This window comes from Centroberyx gerrardi, chromosome 21, assembly GCF_048128805.1.
Source record: "Centroberyx gerrardi isolate f3 chromosome 21, fCenGer3.hap1.cur.20231027, whole genome shotgun sequence".
NCBI lineage: Eukaryota > Metazoa > Chordata > Actinopteri > Beryciformes > Berycidae > Centroberyx > Centroberyx gerrardi.
The window spans coordinates 11,529,784-11,553,559 of NC_136017.1; the positions used below are offsets into that span (position 1 = coordinate 11,529,784).

Sequence of the window (23,776 nt, forward strand, 5' to 3'; positions counted from 1 at the left end):
TTGTTTTCTGCATGCTGGATTTAGCCAGACTGGTGCGCCATGCGGGAGTATAAGGTGGTGGTGCTCGGTAGCGGCGGGGTGGGGAAGTCCGCTCTGACCGTCCAGTTTGTCACCGGGACATTTATAGAGAAGTACGACCCGACCATTGAAGATTTCTACCGCAAAGAGATCGAGGTGGACTCCTCTCCGTCGGTGCTGGAGATCCTGGACACTGCCGGCACGGAGCAGTTCGCCTCTATGAGGGATCTTTACATCAGGAACGGCCAAGGCTTCATCCTGGTCTACAGCCTGGTCAACCAGCAAAGTTTTCAGGACATCAAACCCATGAGAGATCAGATCATCAGGGTCAAAAGGTGAGGGGGAGAGGTAACTTCATTATCGGGTGGAACAACTGAATAACCTTCTGTATTAGGAGAGGGTGTGTGTGTGTGTGTGTGTGTGTGTGTGTGCGTGTGTGTGTGTGTGTGGTCTGAATCATAGCACTAAAGAAATTTATTACCCAATTTAGAAATTAAAAGGGTCACGAACCCCCATTTGATACGATTTTGTACCAAGAACATCGATATGGGAAGTTGTGGTTGATTTAGTATTGAATTGTACAACTGTCTATGCAGGGAATAGTAGTTAGAGTGAAAGTCATGATTACAATAGTCATTCTTATACATTTTCTAATTGGGGTCATACATAATAGTGAAATTAAACTATTCCTCATTTTGTTGGAGTCCCCCCTGGAACCGTTCAAGGGCCCCTGGAGGTCCCTGAACCGCACTTGGAGAACCACCAAAAGACCCAGTGCGTATTGTCTTACGCTTGGACCCAAACCTCAAATCATCTCACAGAGCTAAACCTCCATCTGCTCTTCCTCTTTCTCTCCATCTCTCTCTCTCTCTTTCTTTATTTTGTATTTTATTTAACCTTTATTTAACCAGGCAAGTCATTAAGAACAGACTCTCTGCCCCGGAGCCTCGTGCGAAGATGTTGTCTTTATGTGAATCCAGCTCATATGTTCCTCATAAGAGCCCAGCTGCGGCTCACCTGTCATATATCAACCCCGCTGAACTCTCACTGGTTTTGATGTTCTCCCTCTCTCTCTCTCTCTCTCTCTCTCTCTCTCTCTCTCTCACATGACTAACCCTGAATGGCTTTGATCAGACCAGTCCATTACTCAACAGATCCACTGAGCTCATCTCACAAACCTGGCTGCAAGAGAGCGGAATAAAAGCAGAGATCTTTCCTTCAGGAGTGTCACTTCCCCCACTGGAGTTACAGTGCAGTATGGAGTTACAGTGAGTTTTGGGTAGTGAGTAGTGACACATTGATGTTTTTGGCTCAGTGCTTCCCTTACTTTGGATGTGAAATGACACTATGACTATGAGGCTGGGAGGTTACTCTGCAGCCTGACAGTTTAAACTGGAGGGGGGGGGGCTTTTTTTTTTTTTTTTCAGATGACAAAGGATACCCAGGGCCCCGAGGTGAGGGAGGGGCCGCTAAAGTGTCTGGACTAAAATGCCTTTTGTGGTCCTTAAGTGTGCATTTATAAATATTTCATATTTTATTTCACACTGCTCTGGTTTTGAAACGGGGGTTTGGCTGAAATCTACAAAACTGCAAACAAACAAAACGTTCTCAAAACTATGACACAGCAACCGGCGTGTTATCTGCGGAAAACTGGAGCAAGCAGGAATAAAAATTTGTCTAGGATTTTCCTGCGCAGACTAAAACAAAATTGTAATCCTTAGACAGATTTTGGAGCTGCTGGTGAAAGTTTGGTTATGACAGCCAACACCCAAAATCTATCATTTCAATTAGGGATGTGTCCGATAAATCAGTAAATGAATGTGTGTAGGTGTGTTTGGGTAGATATAGATGTTTGTCATAGATGGAGTAATGGTGGTGAGGGGATTAGAGGAAAGTAGAGGGGGGCCAGAGTCACCTCCTGTGCACAGGGCCCATAATTCTTAGCTACGCCCCTGCTGCACCACAACTTGACATATTTACTTCTTGAGCATAAAATTCTTATGTTGCATGTTGTGAGAAGCTTGATCCACAGCCAAATCTTTTAGAGTGCTTTTAACAACCAGGATTATCACAAAGTGCTTTACATGAAACCAAAAACAATGTACAGTGTGGATAGGTGCTTTCCATTGATATCAAGTTATTTATGAATGGTATGAATAGGCCTAGCTGGCACACACACACACACACACACAGGTCTACTGCATCTTTTGGGTGTCTATCCTTAATGAAACAAGCAGCACTAGCTCCTGGTCTCCATTAGCTGTCTCCAGGAGGTCAGCCTCCCTCCTCAGAAGCTTCTTGCTGAGCCAGCAGCAGCAACAAGCGCCACACTGAGATATAACATGTGCCCACTCACCAGAACTTAATGGGATTGTGTTGGGTTGGAAGCCAAGAAGACATCAGGCCTCCATTAGCGAGTCGTATAAACGCGGGGGAAGCATGGGAAAGAAGTTAGATCGTATAGGTTCTGTTGCTGTGTGGCAGTGCAGGTGGCAGGAAGCCATGAGATCCCCCTGCATCGGACAAGACCAGCCCACATATCACCTTTACCACGTTCTCCTATAGATACACATGGGGAGGTGCGGTGCAAAGCAGGAAATACACTTTACTGAAGTTCACACTTATCCCAAACTGGTAGATTTCCATCCTAACAGTGTATTTTTAGATGCTGAACCAAATCAAACTATCTCATTTGTATGTTTGTTAGCCTGTCATGATCTGAGAGTATAAAAAGCAACCCTATGCCACTGTTTCTCTAAGTCCACACCCATTAATTAGAGTCAATTTAACACTTTTAGATAGTTTTGAACAGCTGCCCCACAGCCATATCAGCTCTACAACTCTCCAATCAACACTTGCCAACTCCAAATAAGTGTCACTGAAAAATCAACACTTACTAACGCTGGAAAATTTGCTGTGTAACTGTATAGCCTCAAAAAAGACTGTTAGCAAGTTAGCTGTCCCCCACAAAAACCTAAATGACCCATATGAACCTATAGTAGACTTTTCCTGTGAGTATATTACTGCACTCACAACGCGTTCTGCTCATTTCTCACTATGTGCAATCACTGAATCCATACACTGTCATTATCTCTGTAATTAGCTGGAGCTGATGGATTCTGTTGAGGTGAAATTTTGTGCCATTTATCATGTGGGTTTTAATCATTTTTGCACAGTTTAACTGCAGTCTACTCCTTTACTGCTGGGCCACAACATCATCTCTGAAATACTGTATCTTCTGTGTTTATGTAGTGTAGTTGGCCACAGGCAAATCCCCCTTAACTACAGAAGCCCTTGACTCCAGCACCTCACAGAATAACCAAATAAACCCTGTGTCAGTTGCAGGTTGTCAAAACAACATCTGGGTGTAGCCCTCCTCATAATCTAATAATCTCTTCGCTTGGATGTAAAAGTTTATGGTTGTATCGACCCGGGAGGGCGGCGCGTTCAAAGCACTTCGGCCGGGTTTTCACGCTGCACTGATGCTGTGTCTAATAGCAGGAGGCGAGCATCAGGCGCTGGGTGGAGACCGAAAACTACGTATCCCAGGGGGCACTTGGGTTTAGGTCCACAGCAACTTCCTGACCTCAGGCTTTTAGCGTCGGCCATCAGGAAACAGAGAATATATGGAGGGAGAGAGATGCTAAACCAGCTTGGGTTAAAATGCGAGTTAGGACGAGCCACAAGTAAAGTGCTCCTTCTTGGTGAATTAGTCCAAGTAGTAAAGTGCTCTGACTTAACATATTTACTGAACTATGCTTACTCAGCTGTTTTCACCATACTGGCCCACTCTAAGGTTCATCCTTTTCTCACGTTCAGCACTGAGATGCCTTTAAATGTACAATATTTCCTTCTGTTCACAGCATTTTTTCCCTTCAATCCAACCTAATTACCTCCACCAAAGAGTTTATGTTTTTGGCTATTTGTTGTCTGTCAGCAAGATATCTCAAAAACCAGCGAATGGATTTCCCTGAAATTTAGTGGACAAATAAGCCTTGGGCCAAAGAACAAGTGTTTCGATTTTGGTTGGATGATTTTTTATTTTTTTTTAATCATAACTATGAAAATCGCAAACATAGAGATTGCCCCCAAATCCTAAGGGTATGTTTGCAGAGTCAAGAAATCAATTTAACTTAAAATTGAAGTGTTAGGAATGATGCCTTCAGGTGTAACAGCAAGTTGGAGAATTGTTCAGCGTTGGCGGAGATCTGTGCTCTCCAAGTGCCTTCTGGTTTCCACTGGCTCTTCTACAGCATGGTTCAAGGCTGAGGGGTTTGTACATTTTGCACACAACATATACAACTTAGGCCCTGATTTACTGAAGCCTTTATTGAGTGCAAAAACTTTTAGCATGTGCAGAACCAATGCTATAACCCCTGACTGGTCAAGCAGTTTGTCTTAAACCAATCACAAGTCTCTGTGTTGACTTTGCACATACTGAATGGTTTTGCACCTGCTAAAGGTTTTAGTTAATGAGGTTCTTAGTCTCCTAAACAGCAGAAACAGCAAATCTGGATTCACCAACAATAGCTGAACCTCTTCACCACCTCCAACCCTGACAGCCACTAAGAGGAAGAAATTTGAATATTTAGGTAGAGTGTGCAGTTTACTGACTTATATGATTTCTGGGTTTTGGAGCCTGCAACATTCAAACAGTTGCCTCTCGCTGCCATTGGGGCTCACCAGCGTGCAAATTTACCTAGTCCAGCTTTAAAACGAGGCTGCACCAATCAGCACAAAGCCCGCCTTTTAATTCCTCACTCCGGGTTGTTGGCTACATTAAACTGAGTTTGCATCATAAATACAGAAAATGAGATTATCTGGAAGACCTGGGGGCTGCACCATTAAAGATAGAAACGAAGTTAGGAGTTTCATCGTAAAAAAAAACAAAAAGCACAAAACAAAGACTCCAAAGACCTTCTCCATCTGCCGCGCAGGCCCCGTCTCTTACTCTGCTGTTTATCACAGGAATGTTTGCGGTTTATTATTGTGTTCCCTCGCCTTCTTCTCCATGTAGCCCAGATGCCAACACGCTGCAGAGACAACATTAGCTGTAGCAGCAGCTTTGTTCTTCAGCGGCAACATCCCTTGGGTCTCCACACCATGTAGGCGCCATAGGTTCTGTGATTTTCCCGTCCGGCTCTACAAGCAGCTACATGCGTTAAGCCGGGCTGTCGCGCCGCCGAGCTGCTCCAACCGCTAATTAACAACAGATGTGGAGAGCATGGAGGCTGCTGCAGGGTTGGAGGGCTTCGTGTTGGAGATGCCTGGCTGTTCTTTGGTAATTAGTATGTGTGTTTGTTTGTGTGTGTGTGTGTGTGTGTGTGTGTGTGTGTGTGTGTGCGTGCGTGTGTTTGTGAGTGCTGTGGGGCTTGTGAAAACGGGTAAGAACGCTGCTGTAGCTATTTAGCACAGCAGGTAGCCTTAATAATGCTGTGTACCCAAAGCTAAGCGGAAAATATAGAGACCGTCCTTTTGTGAGTTATAAACACTGGTTCTGTCTGTATGTGTGTGTGTGTGTGTGTGAGTGTGTGTGTGGAATAATACCCCACAAAGGCAAATAGCAGCAACTACCTTTTGTGTTTTAAAGGTCAAAGGTCATGACTCGGGTTTAGATTCCATACCAGCAAAAATGATACCCATTAATGCCGTTAAATGACATGCAGTCCGCTTTTGTACCCACAATGCTTTGTCAGGACCAGGAGATAAAGTTTGAAGTCTTTTTTTCTCAGAGATCTCAGGTTTTTCCAGGTATTTTATTCACTTTCTTTACTGAGACTTTACTGAAATCATGCACCAAACAAGTGCACAATTGTGAGATTCAGTTGAGCAGAAAAAGAAAAGTCACTCTATCAACAAAGGTGGAGCTTTTCCTTCTAAGTTTTCGTTTGTCCCTTTGAGTCACCAGCCCGAAGGGATTCGCTGCTTTGTCTGTTTAAATGATGTGGGTGAAAAAGTTTGTGTTTTCCCCAAACTAGACACACAAATGTGCCGAAACCTGCGGCTGAATTCACAAAGATCTTCTATTGGGGGGTGTGGATGTAAGATGACTTCACTTGACAAAACTGTAGCTCAGCACTTCCCGCTGTGAAGGGCTTGGCAGCTCGGCACATGGGTTCCCTCAGTACCATTATCCCCCTGTTCCTCCTGGCTTCATTTGGATTCAGCTGCTGTGGAAGTGATTTACAGCAATATTTTACACTTCAATGGAGACTTTTTTTTTGTGGCTTTTTTAGCATGCGTGCCTCCCTGTGAATTCCTAAACAGTCACCCGGCGGTATTGTCTGCTCCGCAAATCCACAGTGACGTCTCTCCCTGGCACCTATTTTGAAAACGCGGCCCAAATGTTTTACTCTACTGCATATTCATACAGCGAGTAGTTTCAGCCAAGCAATCTGATTGATCAAAGAGGCGTTCCAACCGTGCTCATAATTCCCATAATGCACGGCTGCCAACTGTTGTGGTAAACAAGGAGTGAGTTAGCAGTCTTTCTTGTTTTTTGCACTACTTTGAAGAAAACTTTTCAGGCAGCACTTATGCATTGTTAACCAAGGATGGAAGTAACTAATAACAATTATTCTCATTATTGTAATTGAGTAGCATTTTTGTGAAATTGTACTTTTTGGGGTATTTTTTGTAAGTAATCTCAGTAACTTTTACTCTGAGTACATTTTATATTAGCTGCTTTTTTCGAATTTTACACCAGTTTTACTAAAGTAAAGGTAAAATCACACCTTTTCTTCAGTAAAACTTCAGCAAAGTGACAGTACTTAGGCCTACTTGAGTAGGATATTTTGGTGCTTTTTCCCTCCCTGTTGGTAACCATTGTATAAAAACCATAATAGCCTTGAGGATGCTCTTTACTGTGATGATGTATATCACAGTGATGCATCAGGTGTGAGGTGCAGCTCTGGGGGTTTTTATCGCTGTAACAAAACACAGTGATGTAACGCAGATGCCATCATTTTCCGGGCTTTGTGTTGGACGTCTTCAAAAAGTTCACAGTTTTCAGTTTCATTTGAAATAAGGGCAGATCATTTTGGGAGCTTGACTGTTCATAAATTCATATCAATCGATCAAAACGTTGCCCGAAGCGTTGGGTTCAAAAGTTTCAAATTTTTAGTGTACAATGCACGATTCCGCTCTATAAATGCCTATGGGGCAGTTTTTTTGTATGCGCCGTGTTGCACAGTTGCAGCTTCTGCGCATCTGATGTGGAGGGTGAGATGGTTTGATATGCTGCAACAAACAAGGCCCATACTCCCCCCCCCCCCCCTCCCTCCAGAGATACTAGCTCCCCCTGTGTCTTTGTAGTTATATATAGAGTTTCTCCCGCAAGGCTGTCAGATTACATTTGTCTGTGTGGCGCTTTCCTTGTTCACACTTCACACCCTCCACACTCCGGTTTTCCAAACATACAGGCCATGGGAGATGCTCGTCCTGCTGAGGTCAGCTGGGTGTCTGTGTGTACGTGTGTGTGTGTATGTGTGTTGTAACTGCAGCACCTTTGGGCGAAATGTCAAGGTGGGAAAGTCTTTGGCAAATGAACCAAGGAGCAAGTGTTCTTTGCTTGAGAATTAAGAAGTATGTAGAAAGTCAAAGGCGCAATGGCACAGTTTAAGTATGTAGACTACGTAGGTGATGAATTATTCATGTTATTTAGAATAATTTCCTATATGGCACTATGTTTTTTGGGAACCAATAATGAAGAGGCCTGGGGAACACAGTAGCTGCAAATCATTTGTAGCGTTTGTTTTAACTTACTTGAAGCAACACATGGGTGGAGTTTACCACATCTGGAGCATTTTAATTGTGACAGGTAAGTTGTCAATCACAGAAAGGTATGCTAAATTGACTTGCAAATACTTCTCTGTGACTGTCCAAACTTTCTGGCACTTGTATTGTCCTATGTGGTAAACACCGCCCATCTGGCACTTAAATTGGCAAAAACAAACCGTAAAAGGTATCTTCAAATGCTGCTGCTGTGCATTAAAAAGCGTTGAAACTTATTTTTGCGATCACTGACTTAACTCTTCAGTAGTATTATTTCTTAAATATAATTCATGAATGTGTCTTTAAGTATGTTCTTCCTCTCTGGCGAAGAGTCTTTAACTGCTAACACTAACGTGATACTTTATCGATTTCTGTAGGGAAATTCTCTTTTCTCTTGCCCCCTCCCTCCTCCACTGGGAGGTCAAAGGTCAGGCTCAGCTACAGAACAGTGACCCTGGAGCTGGTACGGCTTCATGTCTTGCTCAGAGACACTTCAGCAGGGCCGTCGCTTGTTGCTTGTTAAAGGACGCTCTCCCTCCTCAGCAACAGCTGCTGTCCCAGATCCCCGTGTCTTCGGCACAGCGAGACTTGGCCGGCTCTTTTCCGCGCCTCAGCTCTTCTCCCGGCTGAGCACAGTGGCAGCAGGCTACCAATTTGTAGATAAGAGCCCATTTCTCAATAGCACCAGCAGATCAATAAGCCAGGCCCAGAATGCACTTAGGGATGACTGATAGCCAGGCTATTAGGTGATACGTGCCAAGATGCTTTGAATTGTTCCATTACCTGTTGTGAGAAAATATGCCCTTTGTGGCTGACAGTCTTCAGTCATTTCATCACAGAAGTCATGAAGGGTATCATACTGAGACGAAAATTTGGGAAGAGGGGTTCACATTTATTAATACATGCTAATATGAAAGTAAAACTCATTGTGGAATAGAAAGTTACTGGCTATCTTAAGGCCTTTGTTTACAAAATTCTAACATATTTGAGAATGAGATAATTCATGGATTTCAGGTGACAGCCTTTTCTCTAAAATGTATACATACATAATATTTTGGTCTGAAACTTACATACAATACTATTCTATGTGTGTGAACAGGCCTTGTTAGCCTCTTGAGTTTTAATTGTATCTGGTCAACATCAATATCATTTGGTGTGATATACAGTAGAGTCCTAAATGCAGGAATAGCCAGGAGCTATAGCTAAGTATGAAGTAGTATGAAGTTGTTTCCAAGGTACGAGGGCAGCGTTCCCCCTTGTGAGCGCGCCGCATTAGCTTTATTCAATTATTCAATAACCTATTCCATTACTCTCCCCAGCCTGGTTCCCTTGTATCGATGCCTCAGAGGGAAGAGGATTGGAATCGTCAGCTACACGTTGGGGAAGAAAGCTTTTGATCCGCTAAGACACGCTTAGTGCATGATAGCAAGATGTAAAGGGGGGAGCCGGCGGTTTAAACAAGCCATTAAAAGTACAGCTTTGCATGCCATTAGAGATAGTATCGCTCGACACGACGCTAGAGAACGACTAGCACGAAATGTTTGGTTGATTACATCCAGAAATGTAGACCAACCAGATTCAGAAGAGACGGTTATCAGGTTTTCTTAAGCTAATGAGCGTTTCACCATACTGTAGATAAATAGGACTGTGTGAGCCTGCGGAGATGAGAGACCCAGGGACTGATGGTGGACTGGCCTCCTGGGAAGCTGCTTCTACTGTACAGTTACTGTGTTTCTCTCCCTCGATCTCCATTGTGCATTGTTCAAACTCCTCCATTGTTTCAGCATCTAACAAATATGTAGGCCAGCACTGCGCTCACACGCGCTCTTTCTCAGTTTAGTGTGGGATAGACACCCAGCAACGGCGTTTTCCCCTTGCCGTCTTCACACTGCCTGCTTTCTCTCTCTCTCTCTCTCTCTCTCTCTCTCTCTCTCTCTCTCTCTCTCTCTCTCTCTCTCTCTCTCTCTCTCCCTCTCTCATCTCCCTCAGGTATCAGGAAGTTCCTGTAGTCTTGGTTTGAAATAAAGTGGACCCAGAGGGAGAGAAATTTCAAATTCACATCTATAAAAATTGTTTTTCTTCACTCTCTCTCTCTCTCTCTCTCTCTCTCTCTCTCTCTCTCTCTGTCTCTCTCCCTCTCTACCAGTAGACAAAGTGGACACAGAGGGGAATAAGGCTGCAAATTTCATACCTACACATTGATAATTTTCTTCTCCCCTCTCCATTTTCTTTTCCCCACTTTTGTCTCCCTCCCTCATTCTTTCTCTATGTCTCTCTCTCTCTCTCTCTCTCTCTCTCCCTCTCTCTCTCCCTCTCTCCACCAGGTACCAGCAGGTGCCGGTGGTGCTGGTGGGCAACAAGGTGGACCTGGAGGGGGAGCGCGAGGTGTCCCCCAGCGAGGGCCAGGCGCTGGCCGAGGACTGGGGCTGCCCCTTCATGGAGACGTCGGCCAAGAGCAAGACCATGGTGGACGAGCTGTTCACCGAGATCGTCCGGCAGATGGACTTCTGCCCGCTGCCGGACCGGAGCGACACCTGCTGCTCCGCCTGCAGCCTGCAGTAGCGGCCCGGTCGGGACAGTCGGGCCGTTCGGACGGGCGACGGGTGAGAAGGTGGATCACATGTGGCCCCTTTAGATACTAGATGCAAGGGGGAGGAGTTTAAAGGAGGAAATTCACCCGAAAACACTTTAACACTGTCTGTGGTGTATGTTTTCTGATTCCCGTGGATAACAATGGAGTTTAATAGCAGAACATTTTTCAGCTATCTAAAACATTAACGGTGAACGTCAGGTTTTGGTGCCAGTCCCTCAGAATCAAAGAGCGAGGGTTTCTGTCTAGACTCCATTTTCAACAACAATCATACAGAGGACAAGAGCTGGCAACACTGCGACTGGAAAAACTCACTTTCTTGCTGTTTGCTGTTACTGTGCTATCTATCACTATCACTATTGCCAGTGTTGCCAACTCTCTTCCAAGGAAAGTAGCTATTGGCTGCTCAAAAAGTTGCACGAGGTTGCCAGATGATGTCATTTGCTAATTTGCATATCAATATATTTGCTCCAGCCCCTGCTCTCAGTGGAGGGAGGGGCTACACTGTGTATGGGGAGCATTGTGATCATTAGACCACTTTGGATTAGACAAGCACGCAGCACAAATTGGCTTCAGCTGTACAGATTATTGCCAGCTGCTTTGGGAGTCAGCACATTAACATGATTCCCTAAAAGAAGTAGCTACATTTGTTGTATAAATGTTAAGTTGCCAGGAGGGTCTGAAAAGTTGTTAAATCTAGCGACAAAGTTGCTAAGTTATTGCTCTCTCCACCACAGTCAAAAGGCATTCTGGGAAATGTAGGAAATCACTAACTGCAGTAGAAGTAGACGAGGCAGGTTGAGGGCGAGTGGATACACCAAAAAAGTAAATTACACCACTTCATCACAAATTAACCTGGAATGTACTGAACATCGCAGACTGATGATATGACAGTGTGAGAGTATCGGAGGGTGGATTCTTCCTTTAAAGAAAAGCAGCACTTGACCCCCACCTCCATCACCATCCTCCTGATTAATATGAGCAGATTGTCTGGGTTTCCCAAAGGCAACATAGTGCCAAAACCATCTGAAAAGCCATTGACAGAGAAGATCATAGTGCTAAATGCTTTTGGGAAACGAGGCGCTGGCGGTCCAAACGAGGACTGCAGTTTACTTACAGTGTTCTCAGTGATTTTATTGGTCATGTTTGCTTTTTGCTCTTGTTTTTGCACTTTTGGGGACATTTTGACAGCGCAACTTGTGCCAGGCAAGACCAATCAAACACAGAAGGTATTTGAAAGGATGTCAAATCAGACCGCGGTCTGAAGGTAACCCCGCTGTGAAGGGGTGAAGGGGTCAAACAGGCGGTCAGATGTTACAGTGGGCCTGCCTAACGATGAATGAATGAATGAATGTTACAGAGGAAAAGTCGACTGCACCATTAAGGGAATTCATTCACACGTTCCAAAAGGTTGAGATGCTCATTGTGGATGATGTGTGCATGTTTCGACTCAGTTGTACTGTCACACTGACATGGAGTACAATCAAACTCACCCAAAGAGACAGAGTCAACTAATCAACCAATCAATCAGTCATAATCATGTACTGGACACTATCTTCACACCATGATGACAAGACAGACAAAACAAAATGCCTTCCTCCGTCATATTAAGTTAACATCAGGCTCCAGAACTTTCTATGTGTAGCTCATCTATGTTAAACCACATCAGATATGTTAGTGGTCCAACAGTCAGAAACACTTATTTTCAACAAAAAAAATAAATCTTTATTGCACAAATGTGTCACGCTCATTTGTTGTTGGATGGATATGAATAAAGTGCAATGATTTAGCATATATGTGAGTCAGTTTCCAAACTGCTGTGTATTCTTTTGGGAAATAAATGACCAAGGGTTCAGTGTTTCTAACTATAAAGGATCTAATATGTATAAGTGTTACCATTTTATCAACCACAGACTTAAAAGTGGCCAGAATTTGTTTTGATTTTGTACTATTAATCATTTTGTAAGAATAGGTATAACTTATTGAATGTTGGATATCTCATGGGAATGAAACTTTTCATATGATCCTTTGATTTGATTGATTTTGCACAAATGAACAGTAGATTAGAATATAAGATCTATCTACTAGTTCTAGACCATACATGTTACGAACAAGTCTTCAATTGTGTCATTTACTACTCTGAACGTTTTCCTTCCTATCTTGCTTCTCTCTAGCCAGTGGCCATCTTGAAAACAAATCCAAAATGAAGTCAAGTGGTACTCAGTATTTGTTTGAGCATTTTCCATCTGACTGGATGAGAAGAACCTGAAAACTGCAAAGCAATTATACTGGAACAGAATAAGATGGTGTCACCTAAAATAATTCATACTACAGAGCAGATCTGTGCCACATAACATTTGCAAATACTATTCATTATTGTTATTAGAAAGTATTTGTAAGTCGGTTTAGTTTACTTTTCTGTAATTGGGAAACACACCAGACACTTTCTAAACTGTCCTGATGAGGCAAATCTGCTACTCCAAGCAGGTTGAAACAAATATTAAGAATAATGTGAATATGTTGTGTAAGGCAGGTTTGCTACAGAGTTAATTGGAGTGTGATGCACAGTATGGGAGGCAGGACAGGACATCAGTTGATACCAATAATCAACTGATGATCAATAATGGTGACTTTTTGATTTTAGTTGAAAACCACCAATGTTAAAATGAAAAAAACAGAGAAATGTCATCTCTTCCTTATCACTGCAGTGAAACACGCACAGTAAGCGAGCCGACATCACCCCATCGTGACAATAACATTTTATTTTGCCCTGCAGACAGACTTCATAAGATCTGCTCTTGTTGTGGAAATAGCTTGTGAGCTCTGTTAGTTAGCAGTAATCTGGCTCCATCGTGGCCCACGTCTAGATGATTTATGATGTTTTGGTCCTGCTGCTGTGTTCCCTGGCCCAGCAGTCTGCTGCCGCCATTAGTGCCAACACTTACTGCTGATTCTGGTCCTGAAAATCAAACGAGCATTTGTCACATTGGGAGTGCCATTAGAGTCCATTAGGGGATGATATTGGGAACATGTAAGACTTTCAAGCCAAGATCATAACTTTGGATTCGATCCAATCAGTGTAAGGAACAATCATCTTTCATCCCTTATGAAGAAGAACTATACTAATTGTATAATAAATTTTAGAAGGATACTATACAAGCTCACACTATAACTGCAAGTCCCTGTAGGAATTTTAAAGCAGTATTATACTGATACCATAGGATGTACCATAAAGTATGGTAAGGTCACTATAAACTCACTATGGACATACACTCTAAGTCCCTATAGGAATATTATAGGAATATTATAGTGATTTTTGTTTGTGTGGGATTCAAAAGGGGAATAGCCTAATTGCACTTGATTGACATGATTTAGTCTGAAACACGGTGAACTCATTCAGGGAAGGTCATGTTTTTTGTTGGCTCTATATAAATCAATATTTCTTGTAGGGTTTTCTTCCACAGGCCTCACTGGAATGAATTACAACAGCGACACCTGCTGTCATGTATCGGAACAGCAGTTCAGCCTCTTGTGTCTCACACGGAACTCTTCAGCCTCCTACTTCAGTTCCTCTCCGGACCAAAATCCGAGTTGTACACGAAACAGGCATGGCGTCCTTCAGCTGGAATCTGTAACAGACGTGTATCCCTGTATTATTCTGTGTCCAATTTCTGTTATTTTTGAATGTAGTTTTGTAAATATTTTTTCATAATGGCGTGCAGGACCGTGTGTCAAGTTATCCAGCGCCGTAAGTAACGTCAGCCTTACCTGCTTAGCATTAGCATGTGAGCTAGCTAAGTTATAATGACAGGTTGTAGCTTTAATACTAGTCTGGAGAAATGATCCTGCCATGAGATGAACACAGGTCCTTAAAATGTCTTGAATTGTATTAGTGAAACCCAAGGCCTTAAAATGTTATACATACACGAATACAACTAAATAAAGCATTTGAAGTTTCAAATTCACCAGTAGAGTGTTGGTAATACTGCGGTACTCCGGTGAGAAAGCAGCCCAGTCACCCAGACTTATATTCTGATAGTCATTCATTTTCACATTTAGTCCAATTTGTGTTATGTTCCATTCTAATTGGCAATGAAAAAGCCTTACAAAGCCTTAACTGTAACCTGATGACACTTGCAGACAGCCTGTACACACATGAACATGACCTTGGAGGATGAAGCTGAATGTATCATAATAAGTTGTTGTAACCGTCACACTGGTGCCGCCAAATCGTTTTTGTCGTGTATCATGTCCTTAGACCCAGCTAAACCAGGCTCTTACCTAAGGACTCCATGACTAGCAAACCTTTGTAGTTACTATTGGCAGTATGTTTCAAATGTGCAGAGCACATACACTGATATGAATGAGAAACCCTAGATGGATCAATGTCATTTATCTACAATATTGGACCAAGAAGAGGGCTGTTGTGCAGATAAATTGCTGTAATCCAGAACATTTTACTAGGATTTAGGATTTAGTTGTTTCTTATATATACGATATAACATACTGTATATGAATAAATTCTTTATTTTTGTGTCATGCCACACTGGTGGCTCATCCGACATGACGTGCACCTTTATAGATTAGCGCAAAACTCCCAGTTACATTGCACAAAAATGCTTTGTCCGCAAAATACAATCCATATAAGAGACAAAGAAGGAAAGAAAGACAGAGTGTGTACAAACATGACCATTACATTTATACCCACACATACATAGTGTATGCATACATAAACAGTCACATATCTACATGTAGTCATGCATGCATACACATATGCATAAAATTATATATGTATATTAATACGAAAGAGAACAGCAAACATTTATCGTTTTGTTCATACAATACTGGACTCCTCATTTCCCGAGCTTTCTCCAAATAGTCTGCTAAACCAAATATCTCATGTTCAAACAATATATGTTTAGACTGATGTAAATCTTAATGGCATTAAATTATAGTACATGGTAGTAAGTAATAGTAACCTGATATAAGTTATATGAGGATAGGCTCTTTTATGGAAAAAAGTATACATCTAACATTTGTTGCCTTGATGGGAATCATCAGTGTATCTGCTATCGTGTTTGCTCCTGTTTTTTCCCACCTATCCTGCCTCTCTGTGTGGATCCATCCATCCATCCATCCATCCTCTCTCCTCTCCAGGCTTGGCATCTACCGCAGCAGCCGTGCGTCCACCGGCCGCCGAGGTCCACAGCCAGCGCAACGCAGTCTTCTCCAGAGAGCAGGCCAGGCAGCGCGCTCTGTACCCCCGCGTCGAGAAGATCGAGGTGGCCATGCAAGGCCCGGGGCTGGACGGCACGCTGCTGGTCATGAACAGAGGAATGTCCACCCCGCTCAGCTGTGCCAGACGTGAGTGAAGGAGGGAGGGAGGTGATGAGAATGGGGTTGAGCCTGTACGCTTTTCTGCCTTGAATCTGCGTAGAAACGCACACACACACGAGAGGGGAATCTGTGTGGGGGAGCAGGGAACATGTTTCACCCCACATTGTATAAGGAAAACAAGGGCTATTACAATGAATGTTGCATTTGCTCTTCATTGTGTTTATGTATGTTTTTGCTCATTGAATTAACAAATTGCTTAGCTTCCTCTGTTCTCTAGCCTCTCCCTCTCTGAAGTGTACAGACTATAGAGCATTCATTTTTCAAGATAGCTATCTATAATATTTTTAAACATCAGTATGTCAATGCCAAATTAATTGTGATACTTTGGTATTAACAACGAAATGAAACCATGGCGGAGACGATTGGTAGCCTCCGTCTCACACCAGTGCTGTTGTTAGTGTTAGTGTTTCTCAAAATTAAGACCACATTTCCCATAAACCCTGCCGCAAAGAGGATGTTGCTACTTGTCCCACTTCCCCTCCCTGGTGTCACTCCAAATGCATTTGTTTATTCTTTCGATTTACTGAAGAGGACAAACATGTTGGAAGTGATTATTCCTTCAGCCTGTCACTCCTTCCATCATCTGCCATTGGAAGAAACTCTGAAACCTTTAGCTCCGTTTGTGTTTATTGATGTTAAAAAGCTACATGTTGCACTTTGAAATAAAGAGTTGTTTTGTACTCAGAAGATTCCTGTGTGTTTCCCTCAGACCTGACAGAGTACCATGTGAGCACCTCGGCCCTGGCCCTGGTGGACGGGGAGCTGTGGCCCCTCCACCAGCCCCTCACCCACTCCTGCTCCCTCTCCCTGCTCACCTTCAAAGACGCTGACCCATCGCTGGTCAACCAGGTACTGATGACCGCACAGAACCATTCATATTTTATACATCAACAAACCAGGTAGGAATACAGCTTTTAGGTCATGAAGTGCTTTGACTTAGTTATGGAAGTGTACTTTAACCGAGACACTGAACCGCTAACTTCATTGTGAGTCAGTCTGGAGTCTGGTGTCAGTGCTAAATGGTAAATATCCAGATGGATGTAAAGGCGTTAAAGCCACCATCTACACCATAAATCACATTTGCATACAATGAATTCACATACAGCAGAAACTGGGTCAAGTCAGGCATCTGCTGCCTGTCTTTGCATTGTGTTTTCCTCCATCAGTCTCAGCTGTTAACTTTATTCCAACAAGTTTACTCATATACACTCTTGTCTTTCCCTCAGGCCTACTGGCGCTCCTGTGCCGCCCTGCTAGGCCAGGTGCTCGAGACCGCCTTCAAGGATGACTTTGTTGTGGAGCTGCTCTCCACGCCGGAGGTGCCAGGTACAGGAGTTTCTCTTCATGATCGGGTCACATGATCAACGTGATCACCAACCACTGCCTTAGCTGTGCGCTGCTCATTTGATTCCACCTTTATTTCCGGTGAACCTTCCCTGTCTCTCCCTGCAGTCACTTCAGGAGCCTTCTGCTGTGATGTGGTGCTCGACGCTCAGCTAGACTCATGGACTCCCTCCGAGGCGAGTGTGTGTGTGTGTGTGTGTGTGTGCACAAAACTCTATTCAGCCTCTGCACTCATTAGTTTGTTTCCATTCCTAAGCAAACTCCTGAGATGTCCTTTCCATTCAGCCTTTCTAATTCAATACAACATAATTCACTTAAAAATACTTGTAAAGAAAGTTGGAAAGCCAGCTATAGATAGCCAGGCTGTTTGGCAGAGACGATGCTTTTTGTATCTTCAAATGTCCTTAAGTCATAGTGAACCTCTATAATATCTCTTATGTAAATTCTAGTTTAGTTTAGGAAATTCAAATAAAGCATTTTAATGTGTGTCTGTGTGTGGGAGTGTGAGGAAGAGAGGCAACAGGTACGTCCATAAAATAGTGCATGTGTATTACAGTGTGAATTTTCATTATCACCTATATTTCATAGGTGATAATGAAAATTCACACTGTAATACTGTAATACTGTTGAGAACTGTTTGTCCTTAGAGGTTTCTAGGGAGGAATAAATCAGTCACGCTACTTAAATCTGTGAATGTGTTGATGATAATTATCGGTTTAATAGTCCCTCGGATCGCAGAAGCCTGAGGATGCAGGACTAATGTGTTTGGGAGTGTAAAGCGGTGTTTCCATTTCTCTCCCCAGGAGTCGTTGCGCTCTCTGACCCGACGTGCCCAGCAGCTGATCCACCAGGACCTGGCCTGGGAGCCTCTGGAGGTGGCGCCCCCTGTGGCCCTGGAGGTCTTCTCACACAGCAGGTAGGCTGTCTGGCTGTCTGGCAGGTTAATAAACACCTGCAGCTCTGTCTACTGCTGGGTTTCCTTCATACCTCTTTTTCCACTGCTTTGTCTTTCTCTCTTTGTACCTTTCTTTTTCTGTCTTTATTCCTCTGTCTTTCTTCTTCTGTCTCCGTCTTTCTGTGCATCTCTATCTTTCATTTTCTCTCTGTATCCTCCCTTCTTAGCATGGCCATGCTCAGAAATACAAGATATCTCTAATAGTTTGTCTGCAGCATCTACTCTGACTTACTTTTTCAAATACAACAATTAATGATGTCCTCTCTCTCTCTCTCTCTCTCTCTCTCTCTCTCTCTCTCTCTCTCTCTCTCTCTCTCTCTGTCTCTCGCTCTCTCTCTCTCTGTCTCTCGCCCCAGGTGTAAACAGGAAGAGGTGGAACAGAAGGCAGCACAGAGCCCCAAAGGCACAGTGATGCTCCACAGGTGACACACTTTTTAAGAAATCCTCACGTTTCCTATTACCAATTTCCAATGTGCTCTCATTCACAAATGTATCTACACGTACCCTTTGTTTACTACTGTTTATCACAAACACCCACAATTCACTGCAAAAAGTTACATTGGTACCTCACCTATACACTCCCAAACTAAGCATACAAACATAGGAATTCCTCTCCACCTTCCTCTTCTTCTTGCTCTAACACTGTCATTGCTTCCCTAGATGCGGTGACCATGTGTTGTTGAGCGGGGGCCCCCTGGTGGCCAGGACGGGCCTGTGCTCCCAGTACGAGGTGACGGCCCTCCACAGCCTGGGACAGGGGCCCTGGGGCCTGCACCGCCGCGCTCAGGGCCTCTCCCTGCCTCTGCAGCTACAGGTAGGGACATGTGTGTGGATTGGTATGTGTGTGTTTTAGTATATTTCAGGGTCCAAATGTCCCCACAAGAATAGAACAACTGAAAAAGCGGTCACTTGCAAGGACTGTTTGTATGACTTCATTAGGAAAAGGCTCATATTTTAGAGCGCTAACCCCCAAAAAGTCATTAGTCTGGGTTTCAGTGCAGTTTTAATGTCACTTGATCTAAATGCTGCTTCAGAGGTTTTCCCCTCTGCCAAGAATAGAATTGCGGAAGAAATGCTGACTGCTTGTAATTTTTTGGCATGAAAAGTGTCAAATACAAAGATATTGAATATCAGCACAGAATATCAGATATCGGCGACTTCAGTGTAAAAATATTGCCTGCAAAACCCTTGTCAGTCGGGTCCCTGCTGTATATACAATTACAGTTGTGTTACACAATTTCCATCGGATCCTTCTGATGCATTTGTGTGTGTTGCACTTTTCCCTTGTGCTGAATGTGGGGTCCTGCGGGTGCTGCGCTGTGGGTGCCTGTGTGTTAGCCGTCAAAATGTCCTTGCAGCTTATTTTGCTTGCCGAATAAAGTGATTCTCTTTCTGATGCTAGAAGTGTTGTCACGGAGCAAAAAAAAAGGGAAATTGAATGACATTATGTTCTCCTTCCGCTATCAAAGCTTGTCGTGTAATTGCACAATATCTGTAATTCGTTGGAGGCTGCATGTGCCTCCTAGTCACGTTCTCTCTCTCTCTCTCTCTCTCTCTCTCTCTCTCTCTCCGCAGGCTCATCACACAGTGTGGAGGAAACTGAGGCAGAGGGCAGAGAAACCGGTAAGAACCTACATCTCAGTTTTTCGACTTCAGACTCCCGTCCAAGATCGCGAGCATCAAAGCTGAAGCGGTGCGGCCGGCCCGGGAGGGGCGTCGGCGTCAGGGGGCATCGGCCCGGACGCCGGATACTAGTCCAAACGCTGTCTGCTCCACATTCGGCCTTGCCCAGTCCCAGGCTGCAGTCTGCACTTGAAATCTCACAAGACAGTCAGAGGTTATAATTGAACATTTAGGCTATTTTTAAATTCTTCTTATGTATATTTTGGCGAACACAAAGAGAGGAGACGGTGATGTAGTCTCCAGGAAAATCAGGTCTCATCCTCCTCGAAGGACGCTGTTTCTGAACTCCACATCAAAGCAGCAGACATTAACTCAAGATCCAAGGAAGAAAGTATTTTTAAACCTCTTCAGGTCCGAGACTCTTATATTTTTACTTTGTACGTCAGCACACTTAGATTGATGCAAAACTGATTCCGCTCTGAGCATAACCGGGCTTGACTTCGGCACTGGAGGAGAAGCATAAATTCTTCAAATTTAAACTAGGCTGCGAGTTAATTTTGGATGGAGTCATCTAGGCGAAATATATTTTGCTGCAGCCTTTTCTGGCATTCTCAGTGCATCACTGACTGCGTAATGAAAAAAAAAAAAAATGAAAAAGTACTCATTAATAGACACACTTGATTTGGCAACTGATGACATAGTGTGCTGTGTGGCCTACATTTCATTTTCGTATTCAAATGCAGTTATTGAAGGAATTGAAACGGCACAAAAGTAAGCAGGGGAAAAGAGACGTAGATTAAGAGTGGAGAATAGTTGAATCGCCCCTTTCCGGCACTCATCCTCTTCTCTCTGTGGGTTTTTACAAGCATAGGGTTAGTATAGACATGGCAGACTGCTGCAGGAGTGGGTTGACATCAGTTTTATGGTTTTAGAGGAAATGGCACCATGTTATTAGCTGACATTCATTCTACATTTACATTAATGTCAATGCTGCTCCTCTGAACTCCAACTTGTGTCCTCTGCCCTTTTCTTGGGACTGCAGATGAAAAGTACCAGTTTGAATTGTAGTTTGCAAACCTTGGGGAACATAATTGCTTCCTGCCCATGTTAAGTAGAATATATTTGACTTAATTGCTTAAAGGGAAAATCCACCCTAAAACTGCTGTTGCCGATGTACCTTGCACTTCTGGGCCTATATCGTTATTTGGTGGTGTATTTTTGGGATTCCTGTGGATAAATGGGCAAACTTAAACAACGTGATGTGATGTGATGCTGATATTTCCAGCACTGCTACAATGGAGTTTGATAGGAGAACATTTTTCAAAGATCGAAAACATCAACAGTAAACGTCAGGATTTGGTGTCAGTCCCTCAGAATCAAAGAGCGAGGGCTTCTTTCTAGAGCCGTCATTTTGCACCAAGAGACGTTCAACAATCACACAGGGAGAAATCCATCGTAGAAGAGGCAGAGAGACCAATTTCTCCACTGACAGCAGCCTCAATAGACCAGAATGCACTGCAGCCACAAGACACCACACTCAATTTTTCTCGACTGGAAAACCTTGCTCTCTCACTCTCTCGCTTTTAATATGCTAACGCTGCTGCTCATCCACCTAACATGTTAAACCAACAGCTGGATGAAGCAAGCACAGGCATGTTCTCTGAGGGTTGTCAAAAGGCATTCTGGGAAATGTAGGAAATCACTAACTGAAGTAGAAGTGGACGAGGCAGGTTGAGGGAAAGTGGGTACAACAAAAAAATAAATGACATTTCATCTCAAAATAACTCCTGGAATGCACTGAACATCACAGATTGCTTAAACATAACAGTGTAAGAATATCTGAGGGTGGATTTATCTTCTTCCATCTGTCTACAATCAGTCTGTTTCTGTTTTTTCCGCAGGTTGAGGTGCCGAGAGCCGATGAAGCGACTCCACCCTCTCCCGCTGACTCAGCTCCTCCCCCAGCCGCCCAGTAATGACCCCTGCTTCACCTCACACACACTCATACACACTTTATCATGTATCCGCTTGTAATATTTGTTCAATAAATGTGAAAAAATATGTGACAAATCATTTCCCCTCATCTCTTTCTTATGTAAATTGTTAATTGAAGGGACATATTTTCTTTTACTCTTGTCAAGTTGTGATCGCGTCTCTTGCGTTGTGTGTGTAGAAAGATGTTAACACTCCCAAGGGGGCGATCGCTTTGGTTTGTAACTGTTCAGCTGATTGAGTGTGTGTGTGTACATAGGGAGTGAGAGAGAACGAAAATGGAAATGCATGCATGTGTGTGTGTGTGTGTATAGAGTGCAGTCAGCAGTTTGCTTAAAGACAAAAGCGGAGTGTGTGTGTGTGTGCTGGCTGACGGTCAGGCAGCGGTGCAGCTGTTGTGTCTATCACTCTCAGACAGGTGGCTCTAAATCCTCAGAGTGTGTTTGGAGGCGTGTGGGAGAAAGTGCGAGAAAGTGTGAGCAAGCCTGAGGATTGAGAAACAGTCCTCAGGTAATTTTCCACTGTTCCCCCCCCCCCCCCAGGATTCCAGGCATTTTTGATTCATTAGACACAACACTCCTACGTTCTGATTACGTTTCCTGTGTTCTCATCAAACCACACCCCCATTACATCCTAAGGAAATCCAAGAAATCACTATCAAAACAATAGGAGAACTATGTCATATAGTTATAATAGTATTTTAAAGCTTCATTTCATTACTGAAGGAAGAGACAAAAAAAAGGCAAAAATGTAGGGCTGTTTTTCTTAATTTATTTGCATACTGCTGGTGTTTTTTGCTGCAGTTGTCTTTAACCCCATGACATACTATGATGTTCCATTAGCCAACCTTGTCTCACACAAGTGTGGTAACAGAGCAGGCAAGTACAACTAACTCATGGCAGGAGGGACATGAATAATTTGTCTTACCGTGTCCTATTAGGCTACGGTACAGGGTTACAGAAATGTTTCAGACAACTGTTAATCTTTAATGATAATACCAATGGCACAGCAAAGAAAACTGAGCAGTTCTATATCAAATCCACTGTAGTTCTTAGACTTTCCACCCCCACCCCATATTAGTGCTACAGATGCCCCCTTTTGTCATTTGAGCCCCTGGCCCCCCGAAGGAGGCTCTGCACGTCCCTGGGCCGAAATACAAGTGGGAGACAGACAACATAAGACAGAGCAAAGTAAAGGTTTTCTCTATAAGTGACCCAATGTTCCTCTAGAAGCGCTCTAATGTTCTGGTTCACACTGACAAGGAACTTTTCTGATGCGTTTAATCCTAAACTATGATTAAGTTCAACTGAATCAATCACAACTAAGAGAAGGCTAAAGAGTGTGTGATGCCTCGGGGCGGAAAAGTTAGCCGCTGTGCAGCTGTTGCCCCCATTCAGCCATCCCACCACCCCCTCTACCCCCACCCCACCCCACCGCACCGCACCCCCACACACAAACACTGACAATGTGTGAGACACACCCAAGGACATATGCCTCAGACTTCGAGCCAGTCGCACCATCGCACGCCAATTGAGATGTTTGAATCGCTGCCCTGAATTCCACACTGCCGTAGCACTTGAGCTTGAGAGATGTTTAGGGATGAATAGTGCCTCTGCACAGATGGTTTCAAACTTTATTAAATTTGAATGGCTACTAAAACACCCTGGAATAACCTATTCCAAGAAATGAATTTATAATGTCTTATGCTGAAGAGCTTTTGGGATGCGAGGTCGGCGGCGCCCTCACCCCTGCTGCTTCCCTCGCATTTTAGTTCACAGTGGAAGTTTTTGATTGGTGTTCAGTCTGATAAGCTCTTGCCATATCACTCTACAGATGAAGGTTTATTCTCCATAGCAACAAATATGATGGGGGTCTAAAAACCACAAAATGTATCTGTATGTATGTATATTGGGAGAGTACAATATTTTTTCAGACTTTTCAAGACCTGGAAACTACCAAATTCTCACATCCCACCTATGCAATAGTAGGTCAAACACTTCTTCAGCCAGTGGCCATTCAGTGCAGAGTCATTGATTTGCTGGACTTGGGTTAATTAAATGGTTGTGGTCCGTTTCCTCTCTTTC

General features: G+C 43.5%; 2 protein-coding genes across 2 annotated transcripts; both read left to right on the forward strand.

Annotated features, from left to right (window-relative positions):
- On the forward strand, nucleotides 1-12,095 carry LOC139930579 (ras-related protein Rap-2a-like). The gene is made up of 2 exons (XM_071923791.2): nucleotides 1-353; nucleotides 10,116-12,095. The coding sequence occupies exons 1-2, from the start codon at nucleotides 40-42 to the stop codon at nucleotides 10,351-10,353; spliced, it is 552 nt and encodes a 183-aa protein (XP_071779892.1). The 5' UTR covers nucleotides 1-39; the 3' UTR covers nucleotides 10,354-12,095.
- Nucleotides 12,096-13,968: 1,873 nt separating this feature from the next.
- On the forward strand, nucleotides 13,969-21,773 carry mrpl39 (mitochondrial ribosomal protein L39). The gene is made up of 10 exons (XM_071923790.2): nucleotides 13,969-14,129; nucleotides 15,539-15,745; nucleotides 16,488-16,627; nucleotides 17,005-17,104; nucleotides 17,231-17,298; nucleotides 17,926-18,038; nucleotides 18,434-18,499; nucleotides 18,738-18,891; nucleotides 19,653-19,700; nucleotides 21,602-21,773. The coding sequence occupies exons 1-10, from the start codon at nucleotides 14,093-14,095 to the stop codon at nucleotides 21,674-21,676; spliced, it is 1,008 nt and encodes a 335-aa protein (XP_071779891.2). The 5' UTR covers nucleotides 13,969-14,092; the 3' UTR covers nucleotides 21,677-21,773.
- The last annotated feature ends 2,003 nt before the right edge of the window (nucleotides 21,774-23,776 follow it).

Excerpts from the sequence above, each read along its gene's own strand:
- mrpl39 (XM_071923790.2), top strand. The coding sequence starts at position 14,093 with ATGGCGTGCAGGACCGTGTGTCAAGTTATCCAGCGCC. Across the intron at positions 14,130-15,538 it reads GTGTCAAGTTATCCAGCGCC|GCTTGGCATCTACCGCAGCA; the intron begins GTAAGTAACGTC and ends TCTCCTCTCCAG. Across the intron at positions 16,628-17,004 it reads ACCCATCGCTGGTCAACCAG|GCCTACTGGCGCTCCTGTGC; the intron begins GTACTGATGACC and ends TCTTTCCCTCAG.
- LOC139930579 (XM_071923791.2), top strand. The coding sequence starts at position 40 with ATGCGGGAGTATAAGGTGGTGGTGCTCGGTAGCGGCGGGGTGGGGAAG. Across the intron at positions 354-10,115 it reads CAGATCATCAGGGTCAAAAG|GTACCAGCAGGTGCCGGTGG; the intron begins GTGAGGGGGAGA and ends TCTCTCCACCAG.